Consider the following 26574-nt stretch of genomic DNA (forward strand, 5'->3'; position numbering starts at 1 on the left):
TTTTTCCCAGAGCACAGAAAAAGTGGAAGAGCTCTGGCAGAGCCCTCTTTCCCAGGTCAGTGTTTTGTCAAAGTTCCTGAGCCAGCTGCTCCAAGAAGACTGTTCCCACTTGAATATCCCTCTAAGTTGGCTGTGGCAGCCCATGCTCGACTTGCTCATTTGGTTGGCCTCCAATTTGTAACACAGACCAGCTAAAAGGACACTGCAGAACCACTAACCAGCCCACACACCCTACGCAAGAAGCAAAGGCTGTGATCAAGGGCAACCAAGAAAAGTGACAGGATACACCAGCAGCGCTATTAGTGCTGACCAGACACATGGCAGACCTAGCAGAAGCTTGTGACGTCGCCATGGAGTATCCTCACGTATCCCCTGTGGTGTGTCCCTCTCCAGGACAAATAGCACAGAACTCTGCAGCTCCACCCCGCCTAGCACGCACGCACAAGATTGCTCTGTTCATGAGCATAAGGTTTTATTCTTTAAATGTCAAGTGAAACCTAAACCAGCTGAATTATGTCCTGGAGGTTGGGGAGTGAGCGTACGGACAACAACTGTCAGAAAACGGCCAAGGCTGGAGAGCAATGGTCCTGCATTGCTGGCATTCTCTGACTGTCCAGGACCCCCTCAGCCCCCCACCTCTCTGCAGAGACATATGGATACTATTTAAAACCCTTTAACAAGCTGCAGGCTGCCTGCTAATCAAGCAGGACAATGTGTGAAAGCGGCTGGGGAAAGATGCCTAGCATATCTGCGCTCCGTTTGCGCCGGGCCCTTAAGGATATGCCTCCTTTGTTAACCGACCTCAGCCCAGCATGGGTTTCACAATACAATTCAGGGTATTTCTCCGGGAAGGGGAGGGAGGAAGTGTGACACCTGTTTCGTTTATAACTCATGATGTGAGCAGCCTCCTGGGAGCAATTTGGCTCTTACCAGCTCATCAATGTCTGCTCCGTTGACAGGTGCAGCCCGCTGCCGGGGTCCCCTGGCAGAGTGCAGTGACTGCTTCTTCCTTTGGTGCCTTCCCTGCCTCGAGGAGTACATGGTTGTGCTCTGCTTGCCCCGGGCTGGCTTTCTGGGTCTCACTGAAACATATAAGCCATGGGCTTAGAGGAATGGGTTAACTTGGAAGGGAAGTGCAGGGATGTTTCTCAACTGCACAAATCAAATCAAAGACAGAGAAAGTAGGTAGCATTAGCTTCACCTCTTCTTACTTGGTTGTGGGAAGCTGACTCAAGCAACACTACCTCTCTGAGGCAGGGAGCACTGTCTGCACACACACACACACACACAGACCCACGCTCGAAGAGTCAAATACAAAACACAGACCTTCTAGATCCAATACCTGAAGCAGAGATCACGAGTCCTTTGCCCAGCCATGTACACCAGACTGACCCACAGCACAGAAGAGCTAGTGAACCCAAAGATGACTGGAATGACCCAGCCTCTTGTCAGTCCCTCCTCACTCAGCACATGCTCATGTCAGCTGTGCTGCTGATACTCTCTCCAGATGAGATATGCGAGTAAACACCTCCTGTCCAAAAAAAGGCCATTGCTGTCTGGCAACAGCCTTCTGTTCAAGAGTGATCGCACATACCAGCCTACAGTGCTGGCAGATCCTCTACTTTTGGAGAGATCTGGAGGCTTCTGGCTACTCTGCCACAGTTGAAGCTTGCTTGCTCTCTGTGTCATAATAGAAAGCCCCTCAGCCTGCAGAATAAAGTGATGAAATCCAGACATATCAAGACTTGAGGCAGGGTGGGGAAAGTAATGTGGGGACATAATTAAGTCCTGAACATAACTGCAACATCCTTTCTGAAAGCACTGGAAGCAGCAACCTGCACAAGTACTCCAGTTTCCTGCTGTCCACTTGCTCCTCACCAGTTCGCGGATGGGTGCTTTTCCAAGCATTTACAAGTGGCCCACACAGTGGGATAAGCCAGTTGTTAAGCCCCCCTGAAGAGCAAACTGTGCAGAGGGAGTGTCGAGTTACTGCAGCAGGGAGCTGCTCCATGTGCTGCAAGTGGGAAACAATGGAATTTTATTTGCCAGGACTGAGGCTGCTGCATTATGCTCCGCAGAAATGCTTTTGCCCGTTTTTCAGTCTCCTGTCAGGGTTTTAAACTGATGGAAATGCAAATGTGCTGACGAACTCTCTTAAGTTTCTCTCATGACCCCCCGGAACTGGGGGAATACGTTGGTCTTCTTCCCCAGCCACGCTCCTTCCACCTGGTCACGAGCGCTTAAGCAAGCCGCATCCAGCGAGCTGTAGCACTTTCATTTGTGGCTTCTAATCCAGCCCTGTCCAATAAATCATCTTGCCAGGCTCCCCTGCAGGAGGAGTGTGTGTCAGGGCAGTGGGACGTCTGTCTGCTGTCACTCCTGCTTGTGTGTCAAGCGGGTGGCATGTGCTGAATGTTTGACAATCCAACATTCTAGGTTATATCCCTCAGGATAAACGCCACGAGGATTAATGGGACTTCTCTACTAAAACAAAAGTTTTCCACAATGACCTTTCCACACTAATGCTCTTTAAAACCAGGGGTTGCATTTAGTGCTTTATTTTTAGTGACTGTAACCCTCTTTTGCTATTGTTTGGAAACCTTGGCTTTGCTCCTGACTTGGCCACTCAATATGGGCTGAACACACTCCAAGTGTGGACATGGATATGCTGCAGAACAACAAGCAGCATATATAGCCAGGGTATCAGTGAACATCCCTGAAACTAGAAAAAAAAGTAGGGGAATCCAGACTGACAGTCTTGGATGGAAACCCTTGAAAGAACATGGGAAAAACCTTCAGGTCTCAGTCTCTGAATTCCACCATCTGCCCTGGTAAAGACAGCCTAAAGCTAATTTAATGCCAATCAAGGACATTTTGACAGAAAGCAAATGCTGCCTGTGTGCAATCTCAAGATTGATCTTTTCAGTGCATTAAGCTACCCCAAATGACATAGAGTCAAATTCCCCTAAAAAAAGTGAATACAGATACCAGAAAGTGATAAGTAGTTATACTGTATCTTGGGGTGGAGAAACATCCATTTTGAGTCTAGAAAATGCTGGTTTATTCCATTCAGCTGCTCAGGAATGAGTCAACTATGTATTCTGAGTGGTCTCTGTATGCAGACAAAGGGTGCTGGCAGTCCAGGTCATGTTACACCTTGAGTACTGTGCCTTCCCACAGGAATGGAAAGACAAAGTCCTAGTTCTACTAATTGCAAATGCCACTTTTCTAGCCAAATTGCTAGAATGCCACTTTTCTAGCCAAATCGCTAGAAACCCTCCATTTAAGAGGTTATGAGCTGGTGGGAAGGGAAAGAGTGAGGAGAGGGGGCAGTGGTTAAAGCTTTGGAAAGATCTATTAACAGTGCCCAGTTTACCAACAAACTCTGAAGGCACAGAGACTACCAATACCAATAACTAATAACGCTGTTCCCTAACCCTTCCCTGCTGCAGCCTCTGCTGACTGCCTGGCAGCAGTCTTAACGGTCTCAGCAGCAGCCCCAGGGTAGCGACTGGTCAGCGAGCAGGAGGTGATTGCAGTTTCAATCTCTGCTAGTGCTGTCTCAGTCACAGAAGAAAGATATGAAGACAATTCATTCCAGCTACCCAGATATATATCAGGCGACCACAGCATTCCCTTGTGAAATCTCCCACTGATTCAAAGTAAGAACCTGTTCTGTGAGAGGGAAAGCGCAAGCCTGAAATCGGATCAGTACTCTGGACAGTGAAGGCAGAGCCTTAACATTTTCTATTACTTTCCTGCATGGTCAAAGGCTTACATTTCAGTCCAGCAACTTCATAATCTTCCTCCTCCTCTTCTTCCTCCTCAGCATCTTGTTCATCAGAAGCTTCCTCACCTTCTTCAGCTTCATCTTCAGCAGAATCCTCTGCATAGTTCCTAGAGCAAGGCATGTAAACACATATGCTGTACCAGAGCCTGGGTGTCAGAGGCCCTGGGAGTTTCTCTGTTCTGTTTGTTCACAGAGACTTGCTGACCACCTCACTGTAAAATAAACATTGAGTTTCAAACTGAAGCAATCTAGTGTATTCCAGAGAGTATCACGTTGTGGGTATGGCTAAAAGGGCACTTCCCAGACTATCATCTGGAATATCTGGGTTGAAATCCCCAACAGCTGAACTTGTGCAGTAGAAGAGCATTTTTTCCTGTTCTAGACACCCTGGCCATGTGATAATGGTGACTGCTGTGCAATAATTCCTCACTGAGAGGAAGTGCTGTTATTTTAGCTAGGTCTAAAGGCCTGGTCCAAGGAGTTTCAGAACTGGGATTTCTCTGTTTCTGCTGGAATGCTTCCCCATTCATCCCCTTCCACTGTCATGCCACTTGTGCGTGTGCTGTAGGAAACAGAGCTCATTTAGTGTTGTTTGAAACTAAGCTTCTACTTATTACTGAGCAGAGCATCAATTCAGGCTTCTTATGTACAGATGTCAGAAACCACAAAGATTCCCAGCCCAGGACAGTTCCAATTTTCTGCATGTGTCCGTTAAAGTACTCAAAATATAACAGAAACAGGAAAACAAAGTAGCATGTAGAGGCAGAAGGGGACAAAGGCAAAACTGTTGTGGCTGTCCCAGTCCTCTGTCCTGCAGAAAGACAGTTTTGAGCACTAAATGGAATAAGCACAAGCTCCTACAGCACAGAGGGCAAAAGCGTTCCAAGGCCAACACTTTCTTCCTGCCTCAGCTAGGAAGACAAGAGCACAAGGCAGATAAGACAGGTGTTACCCCACCTGATGGCTCTCATCCAGGAGCCAAACAGCTTGCAGGTGACTCTGCCACATCAAAGTAACTATGATCTCAGGCTAGAACAGCTGCGTTGAAGCCCCGTCATTTTTGTACAAGCCTCATGAACTCTTTTAGACAGTGCCCAGTGAGTAACTAATACTTTTAAGGCCATACACCACCTGCATATTACAAGCTAGTACACCTCTTATTGTGCCTCCGCTCTAGAAGGGAGGATCTGTTGACTGCTTACGCTTCAGACGCCATTTGATAGCCTCACCTTCCTGACAAGCAGGTAGATGCGGCACTGAGTTGCAATTAGCAGAGGACATACATTACCCACTGTGAGCAGAAAAATATATTTTGTATAAATTTAACTTCCAGCCTGCAATTCACAATACAGTTCAACCTTCTTGCTGTCAGAATGCAAATACTGAATTTGGCTGCATTCTGCTGCAACTTTCATTTCTCCTCAAATCATGCTCTCTCTGTGCCTTTATAAAGGTTCCTGCCTTATTAAGGTGCCAATGCCTATCAGGTCCGAACAACTAGCAGAGTGGCATTTCATAACCTGCTCTTTTGTAGCAGAGTCAGGACTAAGCAACAGCCTGGAGTAATATCTGCTTTAACGTCACAAGGACACAGCAGTAACTTAACTCAGTGGAATACAGCAAGACCTGCAGTGCTACCAACTACATTCCCAAGAAAAAGCAACCCAACTCACTGCTCAGTCAAACAAAACAGCAGCCCTTAGCACACAGGACTTTGGTTGATGTTTTGTGTGTGTGTTTTCACTGCTGCACTGAAGTTATTTATTAAAACCCCTGAAGTTGTCATGGGTCAGTACTACACCGGTGCGCTAAACTTACAGCCTGAAAAAATTGCTTGTCTATTGTTCAAGTGCCATTGAGTTAACTTGGCTATTTCAATTCTGTAAAAGCAGCTCTGTTTATGGCTTTTTTGTCTCATTGTGAAAGTATGGATAGAACTCTGCATCTGCAATAGCTCAAAAGGAATGGAGGGTCACTCACCTGCCCCGTGAGCTGCGTCTGGCAGTAGAAGGCTGACAAGCTGGGCACTGCCATTCACCATCTGGTATCTCATAGAGCGCCGGTCTCAGACAAAACAGGTGGAAGGCTTTGTTACACTCGTCACACAGGATCAGCTTGTCATCCTCACCTAAGAGAGGACAACTTATTTGTAACCGAGTGTCTCGGCCTTGCTCAACCTGAGAAGCAGAAGCTGCCGCAGCACTGGAGGTCAGGACAAAGGAAGAGAATGATGCAAAGTGCCTTCTGATGGCAGAGACTCTTCCTTCTCAGTCCTACTACTGCTGCAAAAACCAGCAGCATTTTAAATTCCCACACAGCAAAATCCCCGATCCCCAAAGCAAAGCGAAGTCCACAACCCTGCAGGGATTTCCTTTGAGACAGAAACCTGCGAAATGGGTTCCACTCGGGCTAAATCCCAGATGAAACACAGGACAAGAGATGTTTGCTGCAGAGATGCTCGGGACCCTAGCAAGAAGTTACAAATGCAGCTATTCTGATTCTAGCCTCAAGCTGGTCAACCTGCACAGCATCCCCCTTCTACTCAAGGTAGCAAGGCCACAGAAAACCAGTATGCAGCAGAGCTAGTCTCTCTGTGCTCTTCACTGATGCAGGGGAAAAAGGAAATAGTTCTGAACCAGCTACTTCATCTATTAAAAGAAAGTGCTGGTTTTCCCAGCATGTCTCTTTCTCTGACAACTCAGTTTGCTAGATCTGTGAAACTATAATCTATTAGTCTCAGGTGAACCCCCTCTTACATTTGCCTGGAATACCATCTTGACAGCATACAAGGAAGTTTTTGCATTGATTTGGAAGAAAGATGTTACACATATTCAGCCCTCATTTCTTTAAAGAGGTGAACAGCACAGCCTTTTGGTAAACAAAAGTGGCCCAGAATTCCCCCAGAGGTCGGTCTGTCCTCATTTCCCATTAGTGTTCCCACAAATAGAAAATGAGACAAAAAACACATGATGAGGAAGTTTGTGCTACCAAGCTCTTCTCTCCAGGCTTTCATCTGGAAGGAGATGTTATGATAGAACGATTACTAGAAGTCTGTTACTGGTTGCTTCTACTTACCCCTCCACCTAAAACCCTCTAAAACCCTTCATCATATAGTGCATAAAAAGAAGATGGCCTCTTGTTACTGGCTGGTTACTTCCCCAGCTCTACCAGAGCAGCAGCAGATGGCATAGAGCCTCTTCTCTCTGCTCTCCCACAAAAGTTTGCTTCTTCCCGCTCATCAAGCAGTTCTGCTCCCACTCTTGCCTCAAACTAGCATCATCCCACCTTGCTCTCTCCCCTTCAGTCACAGAGTGTTAAGCTCTGCAACCTCCTCTTGTTTGTTCCTTTTGTAAGAGATAGGATTAACTCACAAGGCTCAGAGACCCCAAGACGATTCCAACCCAAAAATGCAACCAGGAAACGGATAGTGGCATAAATGTACCCAGAAGGATTTGAAGATGACTTGTGTCCAAGTACCCTAAATATCCAGGGAACAGCAGCTCTGCAATGTTCTGCAAGACTGTGAATTGGTTTCATAAGAATGGTTCATTGCAGTCAGGGCCAAATGCTTCTGTGAGATCAGTGCTTCTGACTGTGTAAATCCTGATGCTCAAACCTCAAAATATAGCCAAAGACAGAGTGGCAGACTACAAGGGCATGTTGCCTAAGCAGGGCATGGAGAGGTGACAGTGTCCACCTGTTACGTAGGCTTGGGGCAGGAATGCATACCTTTCTTGCGACACACTTTGCATCTTGCATTCTCTGCCGACATATCCCACTTGATACAGGCATCCAGCATCCCGAGCAGCACATGCATACGGGAGAAGGTCTGGGCCTCACGGATTGCTGTCTTCCACTTCTCCATGGCCGAAGCAACCTGCAGACAGACCTAACAGCTTACAACGAAGCATACAGACACAGCTTGCCAGAGTCTGAAGATGTTTTTATGTCATTTAACTGGGCCCTTAACAACCAAAACTCAACTGCTGTACTTCTTTCTTTCTATATAGCCTCAGTCTTATTTGTGGTTTACCCTTTAACCAGCCTCATCGGTCCAGACAGCTCGTTCGTAACACTACAGCTTTTTTGCACTTCATGGCCAGGCTGAAACAACCTATGAGAACTCCACTACATTCTTTACTCAGAAAGTCTAACCCAAATACTTGTCAGTCTAAGAAAATAAAAGGCAGAAATTTAGCACTGCAAAATGTAGGACGAAAGTTAGGAGACAGCTGGCCGCACCATTTGACTGTGGTTGGTTAGAGCAGCCTGTACTGCCCTCCAGTGGGTACTGGAGAGACACTCAAGTCCATCAGCGAGATCTGCACACGCTTGGTCCTCCAAGCTGTTCAGCTGGCAAAGGGGACTGTGACATTAGCTGCAACTAGACTTGACAGGCAAAACATTCTGAGCCCCAGATATGAAACTAGCCCCCTTTCTGAGACATGATGACCTCAACACATGTGAAATCCCAGATTTAGCTGCAAGTGAGGATGAAAAGCATTAAACATGAGATTTGCATGAAGGCGACTGCTGGAGTCTACATATAGCTACATGTGAAATCTCCAATTCAGCTCTGGAGGTGTAGAAACAAAGTTACGGTAAATCGGAAATGCACCAGAACAGAGAAGTAATCCAGGGCCACCGCATGTTCAACGAAAACATTAATCCTTTGCTTTACAACAATGAGGTGATGGCCTAGACATGACAGGGACATAATAGGACTCAAGTTAATGTTCTTCTACCCCAGGAGAGTGAAAAAACAAACAGTGAAGTGTCAGATGGGAAAAACTCAACTCTGCAGCTGACAGCAATTCGAGAGCCAAACAAAACCCAGGGTTTTTGCAGAGTTGCACATTCCCCTCCCACTGAATTTGAGGAATCGCAGTGTATATTAGATGCTTGGAAAAACACACAAAGTGTTCTATATCCTTGCTGTCAATATCCTTGCTGTCATTGCTAGCGTGGAACCTGGAGCTGGAGACATCCAAGACAAATGGAAACCTGCACTGCATGTTGTGGCAGATTACATGGCCTTGTGCTATTTTTTTGCAGAACATTGTTGAGGTGCTTCACATACTGTGTAATTGATTTTCCAAGTAACTGTTCCATGGTTTTTGCTGTTAACATACTGGATAACTGCTGGGCCAAGATAAATCTGCAAAAGCTGTTGGCAAGTTTTGCTTAGATTTTTCTCCCCAAGTCTGTGGAATTTAACAGATTTTTAGCCTTGCTTCCCAAGCATCATGAGACTGTGGCATTTTAGCAATAACATTATCAAGGGAGTTCAGATTGCCAACCAGGCAAAACAGGAGACTGAAAGAAGCTACTTGAATACTCTCCTGACTAGAGAGGAGCGGTCTAGCAGGGAAAACAAAACAAGGAAACAAAAATATACCAAAGGTGGCAGTCCCAGTCACATTTCAACTCCAGTGTGACCAAAAATGTCTGCTTTGGTAAGGAGGGACAAAACTCGAGCTAGGAAGCCTCTCATCTGGTATCCTAAGACTACAGAGATCCCTCTGAACCACTGAAACTCTAATTTCTTGGTTGTGAAGCTGTGCTTTGAAACATTGTCTGCAATCAGGGACTTGTGCAGTCCAGTGCTATAAGTGAAAATCGGGCCCTCAGCCTTTTCCCTTGCAAACATCTCTGACCAGCAACAGGGATGGACAACCTGCCCGTGCTCTCTGACTGTGTTCAGGCAGTTGTGCTACATATCATGCTGCAGAGGACATATAGCTAATTTCCCATCCTATTCTGCGATATTCCAGAGTTCTAATACTACAAGGCAACATTTTCATAAAAACAGAGGCAAAAGAATGGTTTTTCAGAGAGAGCCATATGCCAGGTCGGCAACGCAATCTTTTGCCGCTCAGCAGCGTGATCTCCAACTATGTAGCTGAGCCAGCAGAAACCCTTAGTATAGACAATTATGTCAGCATACGGGTGCCTACTAAGCCATAACTTGTTTCTCCCAGGGAGAATGAGACAGAACCATACTGCAAGGCTGCAACTTTGCAGGTATAGTCTGCAAGCACACTAAGTGTGTTTTGCCAATACGGCTATGCTATATTTTACCTGCTATGCACTCTTAGTGCACGTCTGGCTCTAAAAGACTTCATAATGCTTGGCCTATGCAGGAGATTTGTTTTTAAAAGCCAAACAGTCAGGTTTCCTTATCAGATAAATATATCTAAAATTTGGGCTGCTCTTTCAAGGTCATCTGAAAAGATTTCCCCCTTTGGCAAAAAGAAAGCATATTCTAGACAAACTTAGGTCAAAAAAACCCCATGAATTTAAACATTCCTTGTACTACCATGTATGTCTAGGAAACTCTGAGCCAGATAAAGAAGGCACTGCGCTACATAAAAAAAAAAAAAAATGCTCCAGAGACATAGGCACAACACAAAAGCCAGCGCTCGGTAAGGAGATCTGCAACACCACAGTCAATTAGACTGCCGTGCTCTGTCAATGCTGAAATCTATGTCCATACCCCTATAAGCCTAAGCTGTATATCAAAGTTTTTCTAATATTACCTAATTTGTCTAATGTGACTACAAAGAATTTCAAAAGCATTTATGTTTACATGTCCAGCAACATTCAGAAATCCTACTGCCCCAGCTGGTTTTCAGAGGAAGAAAGTACAAATTAAGATGTTCCAGTCACAACGAACACTTTCAACTATATTAACCTGGTTTGAAAACAGGATGTCCAAATCTCTCATTTCCAGTTCTGATGAGATCAGGGTCAGCCAAGTTCAACACATGCTGGAGTGAAGTGTGTTAGACAAACCTGGCTTTGCTATAATGAATGATGCTCTGTAACCATGCCCCTCTGTAGGAGGGCAATGCTCTAAGGTGGAATGGAGAAACCAATCAAACACTCATGATCAAAAGTGGCTCACGTTTCAGGCAGATAAAAGCTTAGTTTTGAAATCTGATATAGCTTTAGCATTAGTAGGGAAGTAACCAGTGCTCAAATAGGAAGTTTGTACTGCTAAATTGCTATCCATTTAGTTATCATAGTAAAGCTGATATTATTTTCAAGTGTGAACAGTTATACCGGTAAGACATACTTCTGAAAGCAAGGTAAGATCTAGTGTTGCTGTAGATATATGAAATATGGTGATCCAGAGAAATGTGATTCTGTCCCAGAGAAAACTGATTTTTACAGCTTTATTTTCTGCTGATAGCTTTTAGGATAAGATAGTGTCCCATTCCCAGTGGGCTATGGACTGGAGGGTTCAAAATCTATTTTTAAAAGAGCTCATAAAATTCAAGTACAGAAAGACAAATGAGTGAAAATTTCTAGTGCCTCTAATTATCCTGCTAATGTGGCAATGTCACAACCTAACAAAGAGTTGATGCTCAAATGACAAGGGTCTAGCATATGCTGACAAGAGCTTAACCCCCCTCCCCCCTCTGCCCCAAGCCCCCTAAACAAAAAAACCCAAACCCACATCAATCAAGCATCTACTCTTTCTTTTCAAAGTTGGAAATTTCAAATACATCTGTTGATCCAGTTCTGGTCTTGCTACTTTTACTGAAGTCAGTGGTCAATCAGGGCAGGGCACTTTGAAGGCAAAGGAAAAAAAAGAATCATATCATGCGTCACTAACATCCTATTCAACTTGGTATATAGAAAATACCCTAAGCATCAGTGTTCCTCTTGGGATGAAACACTGTTGCAACTCAACTACCTGTTGTACTCTACCAAAACCTCTGCAGCTCTTCTCCATGCCTTCTGAGCTTTGATTTGGGACACACACAACAAAGCTTTTCTACTGCAGGAACACACAACTCAGATGTCCAGACAAACTGTATGCAACCCACAGTTTAGCATCCTCTGTGGGCATCACTATCCAGATGATTTGTGTCCTCTTGAACACCACCTATCTTTATCTGAACCTTACTCCCTCGCAGTCCCCAAAACCTCTACAAGTCTCTCTTCCTCTTTATGGATAAAAGGCGTTAAGAATAATTTGTCACTGATTTTACTAGTCAGTACTCTCCAATGGATACAATTTCTTCTGTTAAGTTCTCTAAAAATGTTCCTTATAAAAAGCTTTTATTCAAGTATCCAACTTGTGTAAGGAACTGCACAAAATGAAATACACCACCTCATTTCCTGCTTAAAGAGAGAAAATTAACTGTAACGTCACAGCGTGATTTTTATTTTGACACTATCTTTACTCTTCAAAATAGCTGGGGAACATCTGGCCCCATATCCCCAAATCGATCGCATTCAAAACTTGGAATGGGGAAAAGCTATGTAGCATTTAGTACTAGATGAAATGTACTGTCCCTGCCCAAAGAAGAGTTATATTATAGGACTAAAATGGAGCCCTGAAGACCAATACCTTAGCTTCTTCTGCCATTTTCTTTTCTTCATCTACCTCCTCAGCCTTGGCAATGCAGTCCTCTCCTTGATGTTTCCTTCTCTTCTGCTTGGGAGCCATGAAGCCTTGCAGAAACTTCTTAATAACACCAGCTTGGAGTGCAACCACACACTCTCCAAAATCCTTCAAGCTCTCCAGTGAGTATATCTGTTAGGAAGAGCATATGACCATGTAACAGTTGAACATCACCTTCCACTCTGTTTTAGGTAAGCCTGTCCTGCAAATGGATACATCTGATGCTTAATGTATTATTGCTATCCACCATATTCCACATATAGTTATGAATTCAATTCAGCATATTGCTGCTCTTTCTGCTAGAGCTAACACACTGCTGATGATCATGCATAGCACTTTAATGTTTATGTCAGTTCAGAAAAAAAACCATGATGCGTTAAAAAAAAAATCCATGATGACCAAGCACTAAGCAATTCTTCCTTCAGTCACTTCACTTTTCCTCTCCTTCTCTTAAAATTATGGTCTCATCTACACAGGAAAGTCACCACAGTGACTGAGATGGAGATTAACAGAACATGAACCGCTCCAAACCAGAAAACGTTGCCCTTTGGTAGGAGGAGCATACACTAACCAAAGGAGTGTACGCTCTACCTGTACCCTGCAGGTTTATCCCTTCTTAAAGGCATTCAGTGCACCAAGGCTGCTCAGGTGAATTAGGCTGAAGTAGCTAGAACACTGAAAATTCATACTTTAGTTCACTGCACAACAGCTTCCTTGGGCTGACAAAACCATGAACAGAACACCCTTTAGCTCCTGGAAGTGGAGTGCAATCATTACCCTGAGCCTAAAGTGGTTTGAATTTATGGAAAACCCCAAAATGGAAAACTGCTGTCTCGTCACAAAACATGCTGGCTCTGACACAGAAGCTGAAAGTCAGCTACAAAGAGCTCTGCTAAGGCTCAGTAAAGAAGTCTGCCATCAGATGTGGGAGGCAGGACATGCAAGACACCTAGCTCCAAAGCTATGACCCACCTATACCAAAAGGATCTTAAGCCAGCAGCTACGTAATCTTGAAATACCAATTTGGAAAGAGGACATGCACAAGAAAAAACTACTGATTTTCCCAATCCTCTCATTTGAGGAGAACCAAAGACTCAAGAGCTTCCACAAAAGGTATCAACTCATGTTTTGTCTTTCTTGGTACTACTTTGCCTCTTCACTCACTCTGGCTTCAAATTCTGGTGTCACATCAACATATCCCAGCCCTCCTTTCTGCAGCCGGGTTGCAACCTCAATTAGATCACTTCGGAGGTAGTTCAGCAGTTCCTGGTTACCATCACAGGATTTAAGGCCCAGGTTCTGTTTCCGAGCCAAATGGATAGAATGTGTGATGTCCTGATACCTGCAAAATCAAGAACAACCTTTGAACACGTGCAGGCCAGTGCCTTGTGTGTTGTGAGGACACTGGGGCAACAACAGCATCCAGTGTGATCTGCATGCTCCACTAGTGCAGAATATTCTTTGAAAATACCCCAAAAAGTATGCAGTAGTCCTGCCTCAGTGGATGAAACAACATTGCCTTTGTTTCCAGTTGCAAGGAGCAATTAAAAAACTGACAGAACCTCTTCACAGTTTAGACCATTACTGATCAAAAACTTCCAGTTATTGTCTAAAAAGAATAATTTCTCATTCTAAATAACTTCTCCTCTCCAGCACATGCACAAAGCAAAGCATGGAACATGTGCCCCAGGAATGGAAAGACTTGCTATGAAGTGGATATACTTTGACTTTGAAAAGGCACATAGAAGAAAAGAAACAGCGGGCTCACTTTTTCTGCAGACGCTCCTTTAGTTGACTCTCTCTTACTCCTTGTGAGTGCAGGCAATCCAGCAGCTCATCCAACTCCTTCTGACTGTCACAGAGAAACCTGAAAGATATAACATGCACCAACATCAGCTCAAGTTTATCTGTGGCAGAACAGATTTTCCTCCTAAATTGTTCACAAATACTAGCAGGCAGGGATGACAACTAACCTATATCCCAACACCATGGAGCAAGGTGAAACACTTCTAGTTATGCTGGTATAAGAATTTTGACTAAGACTGGCTTCATTTCAAGGTCCCCAAATGCAGCCAAATTCAGAGTAAGAAAAATAGAAGCAAAATAAACACAGAACTGATTTACAGATTTCCCCCCAATAAGTCTATTAAAACATTGGCATTTGAGTTTAGTCATCTACCCTAGGGATTAGATTCATTAAATTGTAGTCATCTTAAGTAATCTGAATATCATTTTTAATGCAATAGAAAAAGATTGGCATGTTATATACTGCATAGCATGGCAATTTCATCATTCTTTCTGCAGAGCCTTCAACTTATTTCATTAACCCAAGAAGTCCTTAGATTAAAAAAGGGTATGTCCTAGTTTATACCATAATTGCTGAAGTTGTAGATTTGTGCCTGTGAAGGCTATGACCTCTGCCAGTGCAGAAGCTCTCATTTGTAAGAAGCTAGCATCAACTTGAAGCTCAAATGAAGTATGTGAAAACCATATTCATTAGCTTTAAACCTTTTTCCTCAGAAAGCCTTTAAGGAGAGCAATGGTAGTCTGCCATTATTTGAATCTAAAAGGGCAGAACTTTTGAAGACTTCTCTACACAAGGCACTACAAGCAATTCCAGAGTACAATTCAATACGATCTACCTACTGTCTTTAACGCTGGGCTGTAGATTTAAACTAGCTTTAAGACAGTCTCGAATTTTGCACTTTTCCTACCAATGTTTTCTATAATGCCATGGAGCTTTGTCACCTGGGAGGGAGGGAGGCAGAATTCAGCTTGAGCTTCAGAGTTCATTTATATAAACTGATGCTGATTATATAACTTCTAGAAGAGAATTGCTCCTTAAAAAGGGAAGTGAGGGAATGGCAAAATTGACCCTAAATGGAAACTGCAAGGAACCACTATGTGATCCTTATGGGCCAAAGTGAAGACTCCAGACCTAATTTTAATTCTTGGGCACAAGCTCAGGAGAGCCAAGCAAAAGCTAAAGAAAGATTCTGTCCTAGCTCCTCTTAGAATAACAGTATTTGGAATATTTTCCTTTTCCAGCAGAAATACTAAGTGAAACATATCTAAAATCTAAACTATTTCAGAGGTCTGATGTGCTCAAATTAGAGGAATGGGCTTACTTTGCATTTATTTAGTAAATTAATTACACTAATAAAACAGGATTAATTGTTTAAAAACTAGGAATTAAAGGAAGAATTGTTTCTTGCCACACCTGCTTCAGCATACTTCAACGCTGCAGAGCACCCTCACTTTGCACACAGATATCTAATCTTTTAGCCATCTGTATCCTCTGCACACCCTCCCTAGGACAAATAGGACAGAGCAGCTCCAAACATCTTTCACTCACTAGAGCCTAGTATAGGCACTTCAGAAGTGGCAGGGATTGAGGACTGGTCATGGGATCCAACAGACATTCACACAAACTCATTACAACCCTAGAGTCAAGCAGCAATACAACTTGTGTCTTTTTCTTATAGATGCTACTTATGCTGACTAACTAGCGTTCCTACGTTCACTGAAAGGTCTACAAACAGACTACTGCAAGGTCTGGCATTTCTAAGTTTACTAGACTTCTCCTAAATAAAGAGAAATTTCTCTAGAATATTTGGTATCAAATTAGTTTCCAAAATCTTGGGACAAACCTCAGTATTGATCCTAAAACATTATTTCAAGCATGAAAAATCTGTCACAATATGGGAATTGCATAAACTGAACCTCAAAACAGTTGCCCTGCAGATACCCAGTAGCGGACTACTCAGGCATGTTGAGAAGGTTGTCTAGGTCAGAATGAAACAGCATTAATCGCTGCTGGTGGAACACCAAGGAATCCAGGTGGAAAATAGCTGAGAAGACATTGCCTGAGCTTTCTCAGCTTTCCCCACTGCTGCAAACATAAAGATAGAATTGCCAGCACTGTTTTGTCCTATTGTAAAAATGAAAGGCCACTGGAAAGAGTTAAGGTATGGTGCTTGGATTCACCAGTGTTATGTGATTTGGGGAAGAAAACACAGGCTGCTGGCCAGGTTTAGAGTGAGAAAGCAGGTATCATCCTTGAAAGAAAGCTAGAGGGAAGTTCTAGTACAAATTGGTTCCCACTGAAAAGGAAATGGGAAGCGGATGGGAGAGCATCTACAACCAGCACATGGGTCTTGCCAGCTCTCCTTGGGAGCAAGAACTGGGACTTGAGGGAGTGGGAACTGTTCTATATCAGCTTGAACTCAAATGTGTGACATTAGTTTGACTGGCAGCACCTTGCTGCTCTGTGCAGCCACAGCTCCTGGTTCTCAATCCAGTTCCATGGGCTCCCTACTACCTGAAGGAACCACCCACGCTTCCAACTAGGGTCTCAACCGGCATGAGACTGGGAGCATGGATGTGATAAAACAGTGCTGGCATTTTAAATGGGGAGAGGCAATAGGGTCATTAGCTTGCGGGGCTTGGTAAGAAGGAGCAGAAAATAACTGGTGCCATTCATGTGGCCTGACACAGAGCTTATGCACACTAAAATTATCCAAAGTGATGGGAAAAGAAACCTGTGGGAGAGCTGAGACCTTACTGTCACGCTCAGATGGAGGACTTCAAATTGATCTTATAGTGGGAATGCCTGCATCCCTAAACAACAACCAAGATTTTTTTCTCACAATTCTGGCAGCACAAGCCAGCAGACTGGTCAGCAATCATAACAGATGGAACAACTGACACAAGCATCGAGTCAAAGGAGCTATCAGCATTCACTCATGTTGAATATTCCTTCCTGTTCTCAGGCTATAGACTGTGAGGGACAGAAAGAAAGGTATAAAACCTGGACTGCAGACTAGGGAATGAAGAAATCAAGAGGACAACATCTAGAGGAGCCCAGGATCAGTACCTGCTCTGGAGGGTTGGTGGCAAACAGGGGAACTCCATCTGTAGAATATAGGCGTGAGAATGGAGTCTTTCAGCACTCACTCATGGTTAACTCAAATTGTCTGCTGAGGGGACTCGCCATATCATGGTGTATTCCTAATAGATGAAGAACAACGGGAGTTACTCTGTAGAGATGCCACTATTTCCAAAATTCAACTGCTTTCTGGCCAGGATGAGTGAGAAGTCTGCATACTGCAAAGGTTTTGGTTAACCTGTGGTTCTTGCAGGAAAGACAAGTACGTACATAGCTTATAAAGCACTACAGTATGGACAAAAGATTTTTTTCAGGGACCACGTACGTGCCCAGAAGGTTTTAATGGGGAGTTTTTTTAATAAGCATCAACATTGGTGAAAGTGATGAACAATGTTAGAAATGGGACTGGCACATCTGTCTGGAGAAGACAGGAGCTAAGACAAATAACCAAGGATTTATCATTCTGACAGACAGAACATCTAGCCCTCTTCTTTTTGAAGGCAAAGTACTGAAAGCAGAACCACTTCCATGAGATACAGCTTCTGTAGCTCTTGGCAGAGGAATGGAATCTTTCTCCCTCTTATCTGTGAGCTCCCATCCTCAAGGAAAAAAGGGGCAGGACCGTGAAATACAACTATTTATGGGGTTAACTCGGTAGTCACTTCCAAGACTTATAGATCTTGGGTAAAGGGTAAAAACAGGCTAAAGCCAAAGATGTTCTACTGTCACCGTGAAGCTACTCTTAATCTCACCTTAGATGTACAACTAGGAAAAAGAAACAGATGGAAGGAGTTAAAGCAGAACACAAAGAAATGAAATTTCCTAAGCACCACATGCTAACACTTTTGAGTTACAGCTGAACCAGCTCTGGTATCCAAACAATAAGGGTGTAGCTATCCTATGACTTCAGTGTGATCTTAGAGCTTCTCAGGGTGTGCAAGGACAATGTGCAAAAAGCGGCCAAGGAGGAGACTCTTCTGTAACTATCTATTGCTTGTGGGAGTCCTTGAGACTGGAGACATCAATGGCAATGGCCATAGAGCAAAATATTGTAATAGGAACACAGATTTCCTCAGACAGAAGTTCTGGTTACTGGCTATCCTCTGAAATACCATATCTCTGTTTGTCCCTTTTTTCTTTTCCTTTTTTTTCCCCCCCTTGGTGGAAGCTTACCTGTGAATGCTGATAGCTGTCAGACAGGTATTTAGCAAACAGGCTCTTTGCAGTTCTAAAGCTTTAAAGAAAAGTCTTTCAGCTGAAGACACTTACTGCTTATCTGTAGGAACGGCTTAAGGAGGCCCTGTCAGTTTGGAGAAAGTCATGCAGACAGCACAGAAGAAGGCTAAGTTAGAAGTGGTTATCTTTGAAAAGTGGCTGTTGTGCCTCCTGCTCACTTTAAGAGCATGAAAGCCCAAGTATGGCTCAGATCCTTCACTTGCATTGCTTTACCTTGACATCCTAACACGGCCAACTTCCTTGGGAGAACAACGCACAGGGGCATGATACTCTCTTCCAGTAAAAATCAGCAGTGATTGTTAGCAGTCCTTCCCAAGTCCCAAGATGGAAAGAAATCAAAGACCATGTGGCATAAGAGCCAGGCCAAAAAACAAAAACAACAACAAAAAAAACCCTATACAGTTCAGTATCTTATTTCTGAATGGCAGAAGGGCAGAGCAGGCATGTAGTGACATTTTCTCAACCTGCCCATGCAGATTTCAGCATGTATTGTTTGAGAACTTTGTGTCACGACTAGAATCTTTGTGCTTAATACTCGATAAACTTTTTTCAGTGATTTGTCCAACTGGTGTTCTGATCCTGTACAGATCTGAAGATCCACAGCAGCTGGTAGCAGTGAGCTGCACGTACCAACTGCAGGATGTGAAGTACTTTCCTTTCTCTCTCAAAACTGCCATTTGCTAGTTTAATTTGCTGACCCCTTGTTTTTGCATTGAGAGAAAATACTCTTTCTTTAGGAGACTTCTCCTTTCCTCTCTAGCATTACAGACCTTCTCATCCCATTGAACACAAAAGTGACTCATTACTTCTGTAATTTGTTTCCTATTTCTTAACCAATTATTCACTCATGAGATATTCCCTCTTATCCAAGGCAGTTTAGCTTCTCTCAGGTCCTGTAGCAACAGATCTAATAAAACAGATTTTTCCTCAAGGAAAAAAAAATTGCTTTGCCTTCACTTTGTACTTTGGTTTATGTTCTTTATCTCCTTCATTTAGGTCTGTTAAAAAACAATCATTGTTTTTAAGCAGGCCTTTTTTCTTTTAACTTCTTTACCCTGACATGAACCATACTGACATTGTTTTTGTTGTTTTATTTCCAAGTTTCCTCAAATCTTTTTTTCAAACATAAGAGGCACTTGCTTTGAACAACTAGTATGGAAACTTCAAGACAATCTTCTTTGAAAGCATTTTAGGCCTCTGGCTGCAACTTCCATGGGTTCCCCCCCGCTTCTTTTTAGAAATCATCTTAATTTTTTATGTAGCTCTCATTTTCAAAATAAGCATGACTGTAGCAAATCTGTTGTCTCTTGTGCTCTTGTGAGAATACTGGATCTAAGCACATTATGGTCACTTCTTACAAAGCAACTCTTCAATAATAAAATATAATCCAGTCTTGAGAGTGTACTGGACCTGATTCAAAGAGCTGCTTCTCCTCTTCTGGGTTTTGTGACTAGTTACTCTATTAAGCACTCCCACCTTTTTAACCTCTCTGATCTCTCTCAGTCTGTCATTGAGAGTTGCCAACTTGATCAAGCTATTCAAATATCAAATGTGATGTTCTTCCATCTTAGCCCTGGAATTCCAAATCACAGGAAGTGTTGCTTAACTCATCTGATTTGACTGCACTGTTCTCAATTTATAGCATCATCCACCATTAATATAAGCTACCTTTTCCCTTATATAATTTGTCCTTCTGGTGCACATCTTGCCATCTCTGCTAAATGAAGACCAAGTATTAGAACAGGTAGTTAGAGAGAACAAAGAGGATTTCCCTGTGGATCTTACCGTCCTCTTCCTCTAACACCTCCAGTTTAAACACCCACTCCTTAAGAATACCTGATTGGTATGAATTTTGAATTTTGGCCATGTGACGAGATGTGCAAAAGACTAGACTGAGGAAGGGGTTGAGGTCTGGCATGGCAATGTTAGACAGGGTGAGGGCATGCAGAAGAAACTGCTGTCTCCCAAGACTTGCTGGCAGTGAAAGAGTATGGGTAGAGCAATCCAAAGAATCAGCACTCAATGCTGATCGCTTAGATGAGTCAAGAGGTCCACAGATTTCAGTCTCTGACACTTCTTGGTTGCAGAAGCAGGAATGTTTTTAGTAAAGTAGCTCTGACTTATTGTGGCAGCAGTGGAACTATGTTTTGGAGCTAAGCTTACAACTGGTGATATTTAGCAAAGATGCTGTAATCCCACTTTGTTTGTCAGCAGCGGAAAACTCTGTGGAAGAGCCAGTGCTAACAGGGGAGCTGCAGAAATGAGTACTTTGTGACAGTTACTTTTTGGAATTATCTAAATGTAGAGTCCCTCATAGGCAGTCTAGTAAGTAAAGCTATAGCAAATTTTTCTGGCACAGGGACACTGTCGATCACTCCTTACCATGTACAGCAATGGTCCACATAGGGAATTTTCTTTAAAGAGAAGAGACACCGGTAGGGCCAATCACTGGAGTGAGTCATAACCAGATTTGCTTGAAGGTACAGAATTTAGATTTGATTCATTTAGTTAAAAGACATGTTGGTGGCTACTGCTTGGCATAAGGGAGGAATTACAGACATAACAGGCTGTCTACATAGAAGAGTAATTTTGCTAAGCTATAATAACTATCAGTAGCTACACAAATCGATTCCACGGTGTAGTGTTATAGGAGAACAAATAGACACCACCACAGTCCATTTTGAAACCTAGGAAGAAAGAAGACACTGAGGAAGAGTGGGAGGACGGCTCTGTATGTCTCACGTACCACAAGGACATACAGGGCACAGACCTGACTCCAAAGATCTCAATGAAGACTTCAATTTCATGTGCTCAGGGACCACATGTGCCACAACTCAGATCTGCTGAGATGAGACATGAAAAAAACTAGACACTGCTAGCTAGGTCATGGCTTTTTGTTGTCATTGTTGTTTTGTTTATCGGTACATAAAAAAAGCCCACAGCAATTACAAAAGAATTAACATTTCTTGAGTATAAAAAAACCAATACATCAAAGCAGTTTTCCTAGGTTAATTTACATTGGCTTTAAGTCAGATTAATTAGGCTGACTAGAATGGTTCTACTGACTCTTAGATCAGCTGCCCTATTACCCATTCACTACCAGTAATGGTATCAATAATAGAGGCCCAGCAGGCTGCTCAATGAAGTTATGTACTGAAAGAGTAATAGGATTCAAGGTGGCCATCAGGTATCAGGAGGAATAGAAAGTACATGTTCAAGAGATATTACTGATTATTCTGTACTGCATCAAATGAAATCTCTATATAGTTTCCTTGAGCTCTATATGCTTTTGAGTACTTCACAGCTATAAAAGCATGTATTACCACAAGTTCTGTCCCTGTTTGGGTGTAGTGGTCTCTGCAGGAATGTCTGCAACATGCACAGACCTATGAAGTATGCTCACTCTGCCATCCGTGGCTGTGCTCTTCCGCTTATCTGTAAAAGAAAGGCACAAGCTCAAATGTATTTTCACTCACATTTCTCCTCAATCAGCATTTTTATTTTGCAAAAACTAAACTGTCTCCAGTTAAAGTGTTTATATTCATCATGTAGTTCAGCAGTCTGTCAGAGAAGACTAATCTAGCATTACTTCGCTAAACTCAACATAGTATATCCATTTACAGAAACATCAAAAGAAACATCAAAAAGATAATCTTTAAAGAAAATACTACTGCATCGTAAATGTACATACACAAAATTAAAGAATTGCTACTATATCAAATACATGCAACTAATTTCATTCTTCAGCTATATACTGACAAAGTACTCTTAGATTTGTATGTGTTATAAATAGAATTAATTTGCATTTCTGAGCATCTTCCCCCCCAAAAAAACTTGAATACCAGTAAATTGTTAGTGGATATTTTAATATAGCGCCTATTATTCCAAGTGTGTATTTCTACACTGCAAAAAAATCCATGCAGCAGTTCCTGCTTGTCACACAGCTAAGGATTCATATACGAAATTAACTGTTTAAAGAAAGCATCTCCCTCCTCCTCCACTTCTTAAATGTCTTTCATGTTATAGGATTTCCAGCTGTCATATCCCTTACTCTGGAACATTGGTTAGTCCTAGAGCAATCATTTAGAAGAAAGTAACTGGAAGCTGTTGTTTGTTTTTTTTAAAAAATAAATAATGCACAATATATACGTGTTTGCATGCGTGTGTGTGTGTGTGCGCGCGTGCATGCACTTGTGCACCCATCATTGTGGGGTGGGGGTAAATCAATTAAAAGCAACTAGAGGGCCATGGTGTACCCTAACAAAGATCTAACCCTACAATCACAAAAGAACTTCTTTGATAACAACTGCATTTTTGCAGTTCTGACCAGAGAAAAGGTAACAGTGAATATTCTTAGTGGAAGAGAAGTAAACCAGAGGTAGCTAACAGGGTGTCCTGTCAACAGCTAAAGGAAACCTGTAAGCATTGTGAAAGGGACATTTATGCCAAGAAAAGCATTTCCTCTACAGGGAATTATTTAAATCCAGAAAACATAAGAGCTGGGTGAATGAAATTCAGTTCAACTTCTGCAGTACTGCAATAAAGATTTTCTCTGAAGGCAAATGGCAGCAATTCTCTCTCCATACCTTGTGGTCATAATACGGCTCCTTCAAATACCCTGCCTTTCAGCAGTCCAGCTTTGGCCGTTGTAAAGAGCAATATCTGTAACAGTATAAGCTGTTGCCAGAACAGAGAGAATGTAGACTATTCTCTTTAAGACAACATGAAAGTACTTTGAATTTCCCTTCAGTTCAGAGTCCAAAAAAAGAAAAGAAAAAAGAAAAACCCACAACTCCAGATCACTTCATTAGAACCACAAGTGACCTAAAGGGTAACCTCTTATTCTGCTCTGAACTGTGGCTTGGGCAGCACAGATTTGCCTTTTCCTTTTTTGCCAGGGAGAGCCTACACATGGATCACCAGCTGGTAACTGCGGCTGGCAAAGGCAGGCAGTCATCCCACGCAAATGGGCATGTCCCCAACGAAGTAAACCTGCCTCTCCTCAAGCCTAATGCGTTCAGCACTCTGAAAAGTAGATGTGGAGGTTGACCCACAGCATTGGCACCTTCATCTTGAAGGGCAGGTAAATCGCCTGTTATCTCCTTCTTCAGGTACGTGCTAAAGTGAACTCACTGCAGGCAACTGGCAAGCAGGCTCTGCTCTGCAGGGCTGGATAGAAGGGGCACCAGCTGCAGCGATTGTATGATATAGGTAACAGATCTAAAGCTTGCCTAAAGCTTGGCATCAAATCTAGCTACCATATTGAGGGCACGACATTTAACAAAATCAGCAGCTTGTGCTACACTGCTGCCTTTAGATCTCACATGCTGTGTCAAACACTTTGGAGAATAAAGTTGCCTCAAAAAATGAATATTGATCTAGGAAAAAAGTAGAGCAATTCAATGCATGAGGCAGACTTCTAAACTTAAGCAGGAGTAAAATCCATGGCAGATAGAGGGTAAGGAACAAAACTTCACCAAAAGTGCTGTTCAAATGGTAGCTGGGTGTTTCAGCGCATCGAAAAGTGAAAATCAGTCACATTGGTTAAAAGATGCTGCCTCCACACTGATGCAAAGCAAACAGCAATATATAATTTATGGAGACATGAAACAGTCTTGCGCTACTCTCCTTGCTATTGAAGCCTTGAGTTCCTCATGCAGTTTTGGAAACTCCACTTCAGAAGAGATAATGGATCAGCTGGAGAGAGTTTAACTTGACCAGAGGGGTCTTAAAAACTGTAAGCTATGGAAAACAATTAGAGAGGCTGGCATACAATAGAGGGACTACAGACTTGGGGGAGAGGGAGTAGGGAAATGAGGGTGGATGTAACTACTCATAAATATGTAGGAGGGTGATGGCAGAGAAAGGAAGCAAATCAGTTTTCCCAGGTCTGCAAGGAAGAAGTTCAGAGAGTTGAATGCAGCCGATGACTGCTTAGGCTAGACATTAAGGAAGATCAGAACAGACAAGTACAAGACTGACTGCTTAGCAGGGATGCACTCTCTGCTGTTGAAGAACTTCAAGCTTAGGTTGCTCAAAAGCCTGCCAAGGATGTTTATATCTAGCGTTCCTCTTGCTTTGGACAGAAAGGACCCTTCCGGCCCTGCTTTCTAGGATGCTAGGCTCCTAACGCAGGCTTAAGTGCTGTGTGCTCTACTGATGCAAGTTTTGAAAGAAGCTCACCAGCTTGTTACAGAGAATCTCCCTGCAGTTGCTCAAGGAGACAGCTTTGCCTGTCAATGCAGTGGATACAACCACAAGGCAATGCAAAATAGCATAATGCTGTTAACAAACTAGCGTCACACAAAATATATGCATCACCTCACCTGTCATCACAAATGGCTATGGGAGAGATTGGAAAGTTTATTAGCTTATAGAACTTGTAGCTACACCTTTTAGTGAGGTCTCAGTCACACTGTGCTTGTAACTCTACCTGGAGTTCATTAATCTTCTGTGAAAAGGAAGCTGCAAGTCCAGCACACACATACACACAGGCATTTACCCCAGCCTGCACAACGTACACACATAGCTGCACAATTAGAAGGAGACAGATCCAACAGTCTGACATAAGTTTAAACAAAGGCTCATGAAATTTCAAAAGGAAGAAATCCTGCTGAAATCTTGCGTAGTAGCTGGGTAAATACTTAGACAGCACTTGAAGAATTAATAATTGCCGGAAACAAGTTGATACATAGCAACATGACTGGTCAATATTTGAACAAATTCACACAATAAAAAAATATCCGTTGAAGGCTGCTGAATGATACCGCCTCTGGTTCAACAATTCCACAAGATGCAAGTGGCTGGAAAGATACACACTAGAAGAAGTATCACTATATGTTTGCTGTGGTCTACTCTTCCAGAGATGTCTACTCTGACTGTTGTCTAAGACAGACTACCAAGTGAGGGCCCTCTGATTTAACTTAGTGCAACCTCTTCTGTGCAGTATTGCTGTAGGCGGACTCAATGTGAACCTATGATGTTTCAAACGCAGCAAAGGAACAGCACTGAAATTGCAACTGTAATCAGATTACAGCATGGTCTTCTGTAACACAGAAGCATTAAGTTTACCTCCCCGCAAAAGGATTTTTGTATATGTTTATGTTCTGCTTGCAGTGCTTGACCACCCAGCCTCCAAGTCCCCAAGGCAAAACTACAGAAGAGGTACTAGACTTCCAGCTAGTCATTGCACCTCATCTGCACATTTAGTACAAGGTGAAGAGCAGGCTGAAAGGACACGAGCGAAGGGGATGTCTGCCAAAATGGCCTCAACCAACACAGACATCTAGAAGACCGCCCTGCTTGACACAATTTAGTGCTAGGGACTATGGGAAGGTGCTGAAAAGGCCTTGAGATCTCTACAGTATGAAAGCATCTGGTGAGCAGCTCAGCTTATTGCACCTCCACAGCAAAAGCAGCATACTTGTCCTCTGTGGCAAGTACATTAATCTGGAAGTTCCCCCACCGATAGAGTGTTAGCATTATGATGGATATCCTCACTCACTGCAGTAGATAACTGATCACTTGTCTAAGAAGTCTGGCACATTGTACCCCAGAAGGTATGTAGTAAATAGTATGGTTACTCCACAGCTGACACCACATTGACTGCTTTAAAGTGAGGAATGATCTTATCCCATGTCCCTTATGTGTCTCAAGATCTGCGGCAGCAGCAAGATCATCACGAGTGTTAAGCTCTTCTGCACACAGGTTTCCTGAGTTTACAGCAGACTCAGATTGGAGGACCCACAGTAAGACATTCAGACTAACCAGCTCTCTCTCACATTCATGAACTCATCCTAACAGTCAGATAGCAAAGGAAGTACACAAATAAGCTAGCTGATCATACCTACTGGGCTGTAGTCCTTTTTTGCATCCTCCTTCTTCTGATGGGGAAGGATGAATCTGTAGTCTATGCTGTCATGTACCCAGCCTTTTTCAATGAACAAGCCAGGAACCTCATCTGAAAACAGCCAATACCTGTAAAGAACACATATACATTAACAGGTACCCGTCTCCACTTCTGACTACAGTCACACACCATCCAGCTTTATTTGCATAAGGTGTGTCTGTGGGGGGGGGAAAAAAACCTGTGTGCTTGACTCAATAAAAAGTGAGTTTACATCATTAGTACAACCACAATTCAGAAACAGGAGAAGTCTTCATTATAATCCATTCTAAGAGCATTCCTATGCAACGAACACAAAAAGCGGAAGACAGTAAGTAGACTCTTGAGTACTGATGCAA

The 26574-nt window shown here is 43.0% G+C and overlaps 1 protein-coding gene across 1 annotated transcript in view; it reads right to left on the bottom strand.

The window, feature by feature from the left end:
* Positions 1-26574, bottom strand: part of BAZ1B (bromodomain adjacent to zinc finger domain 1B) — a 55451-nt gene that overhangs the window by 3332 nt on the left and 25545 nt on the right. Inside the window, exons 9-17 of the mRNA XM_026110915.2 lie at positions 26177-26307; positions 21654-21765; positions 13975-14073; positions 13371-13548; positions 12153-12338; positions 7520-7667; positions 5771-5918; positions 3779-3897; positions 931-1082 (exon numbers count right to left, since the gene is read on the bottom strand). Of these exons, the coding sequence (XP_025966700.2) occupies positions 931-1082; positions 3779-3897; positions 5771-5918; positions 7520-7667; positions 12153-12338; positions 13371-13548; positions 13975-14073; positions 21654-21765; positions 26177-26307 (1273 nt within the window). The remainder of the gene's footprint in view (positions 1-930; positions 1083-3778; positions 3898-5770; positions 5919-7519; positions 7668-12152; positions 12339-13370; positions 13549-13974; positions 14074-21653; positions 21766-26176; positions 26308-26574) is intronic.

The sequence above is a fragment of the Dromaius novaehollandiae genome, chromosome 19 (genome assembly GCF_036370855.1).
Source record: "Dromaius novaehollandiae isolate bDroNov1 chromosome 19, bDroNov1.hap1, whole genome shotgun sequence".
Lineage (NCBI taxonomy): Eukaryota > Metazoa > Chordata > Aves > Casuariiformes > Dromaiidae > Dromaius > Dromaius novaehollandiae.